At 45.9% G+C, this 11405-nt stretch overlaps 1 protein-coding gene across 1 annotated transcript in view; it reads right to left on the reverse strand.

The window, feature by feature from the left end:
* Window positions 1-10730, reverse strand: part of LOC123759299 (uncharacterized) — a 232906-nt gene extending 222176 nt beyond the window's left edge. The window contains exon 1 of the mRNA XM_045744169.2: window positions 10478-10730. Within this exon, the coding sequence (XP_045600125.2) occupies window positions 10478-10529 (52 nt within the window). The 5' untranslated portion in view covers window positions 10530-10730. The remainder of the gene's footprint in view (window positions 1-10477) is intronic.
* Window positions 10731-11405: the final 675 nt, after the last annotated feature.

Below are 11405 nucleotides of genomic sequence, written 5' to 3' on the forward strand. Positions count from 1 at the left end.
TGTGAGAAGACATTACCATTACTAATTATTATTATAATAATATTATTATTATTATTATTATTATTATAATAAATTGGGAAACCTATTCCTGCGTTCCTGCAAATGTTTAGGTACTTCAGATCCCGTTGCGCCTGAACTAAAGCCTAGCCAGTCTTACTAACATAAACCTTTAAACCAATAACATAAAGAAACATTTATGTCTTTTTCCATTCAAAAAATAATTACCTGATTAATATTTTATGTTAAATTTGCTAAATGAATACCGAGGTTCGGTTCGTGAAGTTCATTACCTGCCTCTGTAACCTTCCTACATCCTGTAACTTCCTGTAACGTGCCTCTGTAACCTTCCTACATCCTGTAACTTCCTGTAACGTGCCTCTGTAACCTTCCTACATCCTGTAACTTCCTGTAACGTGCCTCTGTAACCTTCCTACATCCTGTAACTTCCTGTAACGTGCCTCTGTAACCTTCCTACATCCTGTAACTTCCTGTAACGTGCCTCTGTAACCTTCCTACATCCTGTAACTTCCTGTAACGTGCCTCTGTAACCTTCCTACATCCTGTAACTTCCTGTAACGTGCCTCTGTAACCTTCCTACATCCTGTAACTTCCTGTAACGTGCCTCTGTAACCTTCCTACATCCTGTAACGTGCCTCTGTAACCTTCCTACATCCTGTAACTTCCTGTAACGTGCCTCTGTAACCTTCCTACATCCTGTAACTTCCTGTAACGTGCCTCTGTAACCTTCCTACATCCTGTAACTTCCTGTAACGTGCCTCTGTAACTGCAGCCTACATACGAACACAAGAATAAAAAAAAAAAAGTTCTTAAGGCCTATACGAGTCAACTTTTATTATATTTGTTGGGTCGCCTTTGAATGTTGCCAAATAGCAACGTGTAACAACGCATAGCAACATGTAGGAACGCATAGCAACATGTAGGAACGCATAGCAACATGTAGGAACGCATAGCAAAGTGTAGGAACGCATAGCAACATGTAGGAACGCATAGCAACATGTAGGAACGCATAGCAACATGTAGGAACGCATAGCAACATGTAGGAACGCATAGCAACATGTAGGAACGCATAGCAAAGTGTAGGAACGCATAGCAACATGTAGGAACGCATAGCAACATGTAGGAACGCATAGCAACATGTAGGAACGCATAGCAACATGTAGGAACGCATAGCAACATGTAGGAACGCATAGCAAAGTGTAGGAACGCATAGCAACATGTAGGAACGCATAGCAACATGTAGGAACGCATAGCAACATGTAGGAACGCATAGCAACATGCAGGAACGCATAGCAAAGTGTAGGAACGCATAGCAACATGTAGGAACGCATAGCAACATGTAGGAACGCATAGCAACATGTAGGAACGCATAGCAACATGTAGGAACGCATAGCAACATGTAGGAACGCATAGCAACATGTAGGAACGCATAGCAACATGTAGGAACGCATAGCAAAGTGTAGGAACGCATAGCAACATGTAGGAACGCATAGCAACATGTAGGAACGCATAGCAAAGTGTAGGAACGCATAGCAACATGTAGGAACGCATAGCAACATGTAGGAACGCATAGCAACATGTAGGAACGCATAGCAACATGTAGGAACGCATAGCAACATGTAGGAACGCATAGCAAAGTGTAGGAACGCATAGCAACATGTAGGAACGCATAGCAACATGTAGGAACGCATAGCAACATGTAGGAACGCATAGCAAAGTGTAGGAACGCATAGCAACATGTAGGAACGCATAGCAACATGTAGGAACGCATAGCAACGTGTAGCAACGCATAGCAAGGTGTAGCAACGCATAGCAAGGTCTAGCAACGCATAGCAACGTGTAACAACGTGTAGGAACGCATAGCAACGTGTAGGAACGCATAGCAACATGTAGGAACGCATAGCAAGGTGTAGCAACGCATAGCAAGGTGTAGCAACGCATATCAAGGTCTAGCAACGCATAGCAACGTGTAACAACGTGTAGGAACGCATAGCAACATGTAGGAACGCATAGCAACGTGTAGCAACGCATAGCAAGGTGTAGCAACGCATATCAAGGTCTAGCAACGCATAGCAACGTGTAACAACGTGTAGGAACGCATAGCAACGTGTAGGAACGCATAGCAACGTGTAGGAACGCATAGCAACGTGTAGGAACGCATAGCAACGTGTAGGAACGCATAGCAACGTGTAGCAACGCATATCAAGGTCTAGCAACGCATAGCAACGTGTAGGAACGTGTAGCAACGCATAGCAAGGTCTAGCAACGCATAGCAACGTGTAACAACGTGTAGGAACGCATAGCAACGTGTAGGAACGCATAGCAAGGTGTAGCAACGCATAGCAAGGTGTAGCAACGCATATCAAGGTCTAGCAGCAAGAGCAAGGTGTAGCATCACATAGTAAGGTATAGCAACGCATGGCAAGGTGTAGCAGCGCATAGTAAGGTGTAGCAACGCATAGTAAGGTGTAGCAGCGCATAGTACGGTGTAATAGCGCATAGCAAGGTGTAATAGCGCATAGTAAGGTGTAGCAACGCATAGCAAGGTGTAGCAGCGCATAACAACGTGTAGCAGCGCATAGCAACATGTAGTAACGCATAGCAGCATCCCTGTGACCTACACCGGGTCAGCATTCTTCACACAAGGTTCTTGTTGTGGGCTGCTCTTTATCCGGAGTGGATTAGGCCCATCGTGTAGTGAGGAGAGAGGCCGGAGCCTCCACAAACACTCCATGACGGCTAGCTTCATGTGCTTTGTGTATGTCACCCCATCAACCGCATTTTTTTTTTAAATTTAAATTTTGCCCCGAGGGGCGAGTTTATTGGGCAGCGCCACTCATCCTGTGAGTGGACATACCGCCATAGCAGCATGTACAAGCCGGAGATGAACTAGATCAAATCTACACTGACGGGCCATCTAATCCTGTCAATGGCAGGGCTGGTGCAGCATACACGGTAATCAAGGATAATACCTTCCAACGCAGAAATGAAGAAAAAGCACGTATTGAGAACTATGCCTCTTCAACGCAAGCAGAGCTAACTGCCATTGTTATGGCGTTAAGGTTTCTTGAACGGAACACTAATGGTGCAGTGATTTGCACCGATTCAAAAGCAGCGCTGCAAAGCCTAAGTAAAAATCAGGCAGAAAATCTTGCAATAGTCGCTGAAATCAAGAGAGCTGTGAGAGTACTTACCAATCAGGGAAGAGTCATCAAGTTTCTGTGGATCCCCTCCCATGTTGGAATATGTGGAAATGAACGAGCAGATGTGCTGGCTGCTGAAGGCGCTGAAGGAGACCATATTGAATACTTCATACCCAAGACTCAACTACAAATTAGAGGTATTATCAGGCAACATCACCGTGACAAGGTAACTGAGGAAAGGAGGATAGAAGCACAAACCAGTGAATCTGTACGATGGTACAACATGGTTGCAGCTGGCAATCCCAGTCATTATGGCCGAAGAGGAGGAGGACGAAGGAGAGAATCAGTAATAGCGAGAATCCGTCTTGGATACAAATATCCATGGAGATTTGGAATGGAAACAACAGTTGATCAGCGAAGTTGCAGAATCTGTGGTGAGAGTGATGGACACCGCCTTGACCACTATCTACGTGAATGTGAATACCTGAGAGACATTAGGAATAACTGTAGAATAATAAACCCCACATTGTTTGAGGAGTTAGGAAAACACTATTTGTCAAATATTGATACTGTTCTTAAAAGATTTCCCCATTTTGCACCCGCAAGATAACGTAAGCTTTTAAGGGTTGATAAATGTTAATCTTCTTATACAAGTATATGAGTGGGATTGGGTGGTTATAGAATAGGAGCTGCCTCGAATGGGCCAATAGCCCTTCTGCAGTTACCTTTGTTCTTATGTTCTTATGTTCTTGTTTGAGGAGCTGTTCACTTGAGACAGTTAAGCAAGTCCCAGCTGTGTCTGGGTACAAGTGACAGGATGAACAACCCAGCGGGTTTTCTTCCTATTGGGAAGTGTTGTACATTCTGCTATGGCGGTATGTTCACTCACAAGATGAGTGGCGCTGCCCAATAAACTCGCCCCTCGGGGCAAAATTTAAAATTTAAAACACTCCCCAATAGGAAGAAAACCCGCTGGGTTGTTCATCCTGCCACTTGTACCCAGACACAGCTGGGACTTGCTTAACTGTCTCAAGTGAACAGCTCCTCAAACAAGAAGATTAACATTTATCAACCCTTAAAAGCTTACGTTATCTTGCGGGTGCAAAATGGGGAAATCATTTAAGAACAGTATCAATATTTGACAAGTAGTGTTTTCCTAACTCAAACAATGTGGGATTTATTATTCTACACATATTTTATAATAAAAGCAAATATTACAATGGTTTACATAGTGTGTCAATAGCTACGTGATGCTAAAACAAAATCACATCTTATAGGACCACGCCTAATAGAGCGTCGCATTTTGACGTATACTTTAACCTAAGGCCAAAAAATCATCGTACTAGAAAATGAAAGCGGCTCGAGAAATTGACATCCCGTTCTCTGTTTTGGTTCCTCTGGCGGGTTAGGATAAGGGTACTTTAGTACGAGAGTTTCTTGACGTTGGGAAACTTACGTGGACAGGCTGCAGGATGACTAGTCATACAGTGTCATGTGATCAGTAGTCTTCACTAGCAAACTATGGGGGGCATTGTGAGGATATCCTCAAGAGCAGTTAATACAGTGTTTACAAACTCCCGGTACCTCACACCTGCAGGCCTGGTGAGTCTAACGACTGGATATTCAAGAATGTCCTGTCATGACCCAGTTCCTGTTCGCAAAGTTTGCACCTGGAGTGATCAGGATTAGTGGATTCTTCACCTGTAGCCACCTGCCACAGGTAACAATAGCTCAAGCTGATCCTGGCAACTCATTCATATACACGTTTAACCTAAGCTTGAAAGAATCCAACGATCCCGTGGATCTTATTGGCCGGTAAACTGCGCTACAATGCTGTCTCCAAACCAGTATTTACCCAGGTCTTCATTAACCAACTACCTTTTATTTCTAGCTAATGAAAATCTATATAATATTTAAGAAATCAAAGTCTCAATTCCGAGTACAATAAATACCATCTTGAAGAGGCCTCATTTTCAGTAGTGGAATAACAAAAATCACTAGAGTCCTTACTAAGCAAGTCACGTCCTAGTATTTATACAAGGAATTTAGATCTGTTGGTAGAGGAGAGGAAAGTGTTGGAATTTGGTATTATGTTTGTGTTCCTGTGGTTAAAAACACGCTGTACGTGCCTTGCTTCCCCCGCACGCCTAGGCTATTGCCTTCTCGTATTTATTAGGCTATACACTCAGCCATGATTTATGGCGGCTGGCTCCTTGTGTTCGGTAATTTGGAACTGATCTTTAATTTAATAACCTTTCCTCATGCTCAGTGCACCATAATTTTAAAGTTTTCGATAGCGTCATTCTACCAAGTATTAGGTAAACTAAGTTTAAAGAACAGCAATATTTACGCTTCCTCAGACTAATGTGAGCATAGGTTTCGATGGGTAGGTCCTTATGCACATGGTTAGGTAAAACCAATTAAGATCTCTATATTACCCCCAACTCCCCTTGCTCTCTGTTAGTCCTAGTTTGTCAGAGGGAAGGAGTGTAGTGTAAACACCAGAGGCCTTTTCTTCTTTATTGTTAAAATATCGTAAATACAAGCATGTAGTGCGGCAGCTATAGCGTGTGTGTGGGTGTCTATGGTGTGTGTGAGCGTGTGTGTGGGTGTCTATGGTCCTCGTCCCACCTTGGATCAGAGTACAATGAGTGCCTTGTGCTGAAGAATGCTGGCCCACTGGATCATCAGGCACCACTCGCTCACTCACCCACTCATTCACTCAGTGTTTTGCTATCACTCTCACTTCCTAATACTGTCAACCTTGATATATTTTTGTTTACCGCCACGTTCCAAACTTCACATCAATCACTAACACAACCCAGCGGGTTTTCTTCCCACTGGGGAGTGGTGGTTTAGTAGCATGTTCACTCACTGCATGAGTGATGTTGCTCACTAAACTATCCCTCCGGGGCAAAATTAAAAATTCAATTAATATATTAATGTTTTGTTCGAAAAATATTATCTTTCGTGTTTGGAGCCAATCCGTGATTGACTGTAGCACCTGTCTCTCAGCCAGCTGCAGCTCCTGTCTCTCAGCCAGCTGCAGCTCCTGTCTCTCAGCCAGCTGCAGCTCCTGTCTCTCAGCCAGCTGCAGCTCCTGTCTCTCAGCGGCTGCAGCTCCTGTCACTCAGCGGCTGCAGCTCCTGTCTCTCAGCGGCTGCAGCTCCTGTCACTCAGCGGCTGCAGCTCCTGTCTCTCAGCGGCTGCAGCTCCTGTCTCTCAGCGGCTGCAGCTCCTGTCTCTCAGCGGCTGCAGCTCCTGTCACTTAGCGGCTGCAGCTCCTGTCTCTCAGCCAGCTGCAGCACCTGTCTCTCAGCGGCTGCAGCTCCTCTTCCACAACAGCAGGTATGACATGAACTAAAATAATTTAAAATAAAATGCACCACGTACAATTAAATTAGCAAGGGGCGGGAGGGGCGGGAGGGAGGATTTTCAGCTAGTGGAATTCACTTCACCCCCCCTCCCCTCCCGCAATCACCCTCCCCCTCCTTCTGCAGTCACTGACGCGACAATCTTCCCCACAGCCAGCAACAGGTTCTCGGATTACAGTGTCTGGGAGCAGCAGTAGCAGTGTCCGCGGCTGGAAACAGTGACGAACCCATCATAGGTTTCCGAGGGCCTTCAGCAGTCCCAAGGCGGAGGCGACTTGGACAGTGTGTGTGTGTACTCACCTAGTTTGCTTTCGGGAGTTGAGCTTTGGCTCTTAGGTCCCGCCTCTCAACCGTCAATCAACTGATATACATATTCCTGAGCCTACTGGGCTCTATCATATCTACACTTGAAACCATGCATGGAGTCAAGCCTCCACCACATCACTGCCTAATACATTCCACTTGTTAACTACGCTGACACTGAAAAAGTTCTTTCTAACGTCTCTGTGGCTCATTTGTGTACTCAGTTTCCACCTGTGTCCCCTTGTTTGCGTACCACCCGTGTTAAACAGTTTATCCTTATCTACACCTGTCAAATCCTCTGAGAATTTTGTAGGTAGTGATCATGTCTCCCCTTACTCTTCTGTCTTCCAGTGTCATAAGGTGCATTTCACGCAGCCTGTCCTCGTAACTCATGCCTCTTAGTTCTGGGACTAGCCTAGTGGCATACCTCTGAACTTTCTCCAGCTTCGTGTTGTGCTTGACAAGGTATTGTTAAGGTACACTCATTACTGTAGGGTCACATTCCTTACTGTAGGATCACATTCCCTTACTGTAGGGTCACGTTCCTTACTGTAGAGTCACGTTCCTTACTGTAGGGTCACATTCCCTTACTGTAGGGTCACATTCCTTACTGTAGAGTCACGTTCCTTACTGTAGGGTCACATTCCTTACTGTAGGGTCACGTTCCTTACTGTAGGATCACATTCCTTACTGTAGGGTCACATTCCTTACTGTAGGATCACATTCCCTTACTGTAGGGTCACGTTCCTTACTGTAGGGTCACATTCCCTTACTGTAGGGTCACGTTCCTTACTGTAGGATCACATTCCTTACTGTAGGGTCACATTCCCTTACTGTAGGGTCACATTCCTTACTGTACGATCACATTCCTTACTGTAGGGTCACATTCCTTACTGTAAGATCACATTCCCTTACTGTAGGGTCACATTCCCTTACTGTAGGGTCACATTCCCTTACTGAAGGGTCACATTCCCTTACTGTAGGGTCACATTCCCTTACTGTAGGGTCACATTCCCTTACTGTAGGGTCACATTCCCTTACTGTAGGGTCACCCTCCTGACTGTTGGGTCACCCTTAGAGTTACAGAATTTTTTTTGGACATTATTACTTATGTGGGTGCAGGAACGTCCCCATGTACAGAGTGTACAGAGGAACGTCCCCATGTACAGAGTGTACAGAGGAACGTCCCCATGTACAGAGTGTACAGAGGAACGTCCCCATGTACAGAGTGTACAGAGGAACGTCCCCATGTGCAGAGTGTACAGAGGAACGTCCCCATGTACAGAGTGTACAGAGGAACGTCCCCATGTACAGAGTGTACAGAGGAACGTCCCCATGTACAGAGTGTACAGAGGAACGTCCCCATGTACAGAGGATCACGAGTGAAGGAAGCAGCGCCTCCCAGGGGTAAAGGAATGCCCTCTGCGAGTGCAGTAACCTCAACCTGGGTTCGTTCTCTACTCACAGTCGGGAATTCAGGGTTCGAATCCCGGGCGGGACAGAAACAGTTGGGCGCTTTTCTTATTACATAATGCACCTGTTCACCTAGCAGTAAAAAGGTACCCAGGAGTTAGGCAGCTTGTTGTGGAGTTGCATTCTTGGCGGGGTCAGTAAGTCGACCCTTGGGAAGCGGGAGGGGGGGGGGTGTCTCGATATAAGCCTAACATGTATAAATATACCGGCTGCCTGTCCCCCGGCACAATGAATTATTATTATTAAAAACGCACCTATTGTGTAGGAACACCTTGCTAGACTTTTGAATACCTTCCTGGGTATAAGAACACTCTGGGCGGTAGAATAGTGAGAATAGTGACGGCAAAAACACCAGCAACGACCACTTGTTGCACACATTGTTCCTTGGACACCAGTGGTGAGATCATGCAGCTAGATCTCCACCGTCCCCCCACACCCCTGCTTCCCAACGGGGCTCCTAACACACTTGTTTTTTTTTTTTGCCAGCCGCCCCAACCATCTCCTACTTGCCATCCCCGGCCCCTCCAGACTTCCCTGACCCCCATCCATCCCCTGCCTCCTATCCTCATCCTTTCCCCCGAGCTTTTTCCTCGTCACTTCAACCATTCCCGCCTCACCCGCTACTGCAGACTCCTCCCCTCATGCCCACATACCACCCGTAACCCTGCCATACTACCGCTGCCATACCACAGCCACACTCCTCTCCCCCTCTCTCCCTCGCCTCTCCAAACAATCCAACAGCGCCTCGTTTAAACCTTCCAAAAGAAGGCCGAGAAGCATAAACAGAGTAGAAATATAATGCCCCGCCCTACACGTACTATATCACCTTTGCTTCCCTCTTAATGTTCACGAAAACCGTATCGATAATAAGTTACATGGGGGATAGATTTCACGCACCATCAACACAAGGGTATTCTGATGAGACTATAGTCTCAGATTTACTACCTTGAGTTACAAAGGAGGTAGAAGGTGCAACAGGAGTGGGCGGGGCATGAAGTGCTGGACTGGACGTTGTCCCGTAAGCTCTACTGGACTTACCAGTGTTGGGTAAGCTCAGAGAAAGTGTTGGAGCCGTGTTGAGCAACGCTGCTTCTTGTATCGACTGACTGACCTTAGCTACCCCAGTGTGGTATTGCGATCACCCGGGCTGGCGTCCAATGAACTCAAGCAGTGACGGGCACACTGTACTCCGCGTTCAGTGTATGTACACTCAGTTTACTTCAGTCCTGGACTGTGTTCAGAATTAAAGTATACTTGGCGGTTAATCAGTAAGCTTGTGTCACTTCCTTAATACCCTCATCCAGTTGATATGCCCAAAAAACAAACTCAATTTACTCTCGTCTTATACTCCCCTCGAAATTCCAATTGAATGCATCAATAAACTGGATATAAATACGATATTGAAAACAAAATTACGGCAAAACTCGTCACAAATTTTTCACTTTAAATCAGTTTTTAATTTAGAGAGCATAGTCTAGCAAAGCATTAAAGGTTCGACAGTATTTGTTCAGTGATGAGACAGTTTAAGCAAACAACACTAACAATTAAACCTCTGGTTATAGGCAAGAACAGATGACGAATCAAGATAAATTGAGGAAATGCTTTCTAGCATGGCCCTATAGGCCTAATAATGCTGTGTTTACATAGTTTATTATGGGCCTCATCCCGGTCCTTGCCGGGAGGTGACAGAAAAGTTAGTCACATAATGGGTTCAAGAATTGAACAATTAATGTGTTCTTAGCGCTAAACAGCTTACATTTCCTTTTTATATTTGTTATTACTATTTAATCTTTGTTATCATGATGAGATTTGGTCAGTGTTTGTTTGTGTATCATATGGGACATATTTTAATGTTGTTCTGTTCACAATTAAAGAATATCGTCCTTATAACCTCTGTTCGGAAAGAGATAATCTCACTCCATACCCTCTGCTCGGAATAAACTAATCTCGCCCCAAACCCTCTGTTCGGAATGAACTAATCTCTCCCCATGCCCTCTACTCGGAATGAACTAATCTCACCCCATGCCCTCTACTCAGAATGAACTAATCTCGCCCCATTCCCTCTGTTGAGAAGGAACTAATCTCACCCCCCACCCTTTACTCAGAATGAACTAATCTCGCCCCATACCCTCAGCAAGGAATGAACTAATCTAGCGACGGACTTACCTTCTAATCGAACTGAAGTCATGCCCCTGTTGCTTCTGCGACTCAACACCATGCCTTATATCATCTCTGGTAGTCCACCATCACTTCGCGGTTCCCACCAGCACACGGGAGAGGAGCAAGGGAGAGGGAGAGAGAGAGAGGGCAAGAGTGTGCCGCCGACAGCAGCACACACACACACACACTTGCCGTGGGGCTCGACACACACAGACACGGTCACCCCCGCTCGCCGCCACCACACACGGCCAACTGAGGTCCTCTCTGCTCTTCACCCCCACCTACTGTTGCCCCGTTTCCTTCAGTCTCCTCCTCCTACTCTTCCTTCTTCTTCTTCCCCTCCCTCCTCTCTCCTCCCCTCACCCTCCCCCCATTCCTCCTCCTCAACATGCGTCTAATCCTTCCCCGTTGATCTCTCTTCATCCACCTATTCCTTCTCCCTTTCCTTACCTAACAGTGACTATGGGGAAGTGAGGTCTGGCTCCTTTATACCTCGTCTATTACCCTAAATATGTTGTGTATGTTGCGTAATAATTCCACTTACATTTTTTTCCCTATTCTCCTTCCTCTTTATCTTTCCCTCCGTCTGACATTTATCCAACTTTTCCTTCTCCCTCTTTCTCCAGCTCATCCTCTCCACCCAACCACCCCTGCCCCCCCTCTCACCAACTCCCTACTACTCTTTCCTTTTCATCCTTCGCTAACATGAACGTCACTTGTTTTACGCCACGAATTACACGTTACGCTCGACTAACACGTTCAGCGTAGCAGGATTATTAGTGACGGCGAGCTAGTATCTATTTCAGGAGCGTTGGATTTGTAATCAGTCCCACGCCCTCGCCATCCTTCGCCTCCCCCCTCCCTCAGTGTTGTCGAGACCCCCTCCCCCTTCCCTCCCCCTTACCTAAGTTACCCTAACATCACTTCCTGTCCT

This window comes from Procambarus clarkii, chromosome 32 (assembly GCF_040958095.1).
Source record: "Procambarus clarkii isolate CNS0578487 chromosome 32, FALCON_Pclarkii_2.0, whole genome shotgun sequence".
Lineage (NCBI taxonomy): Eukaryota > Metazoa > Arthropoda > Malacostraca > Decapoda > Cambaridae > Procambarus > Procambarus clarkii.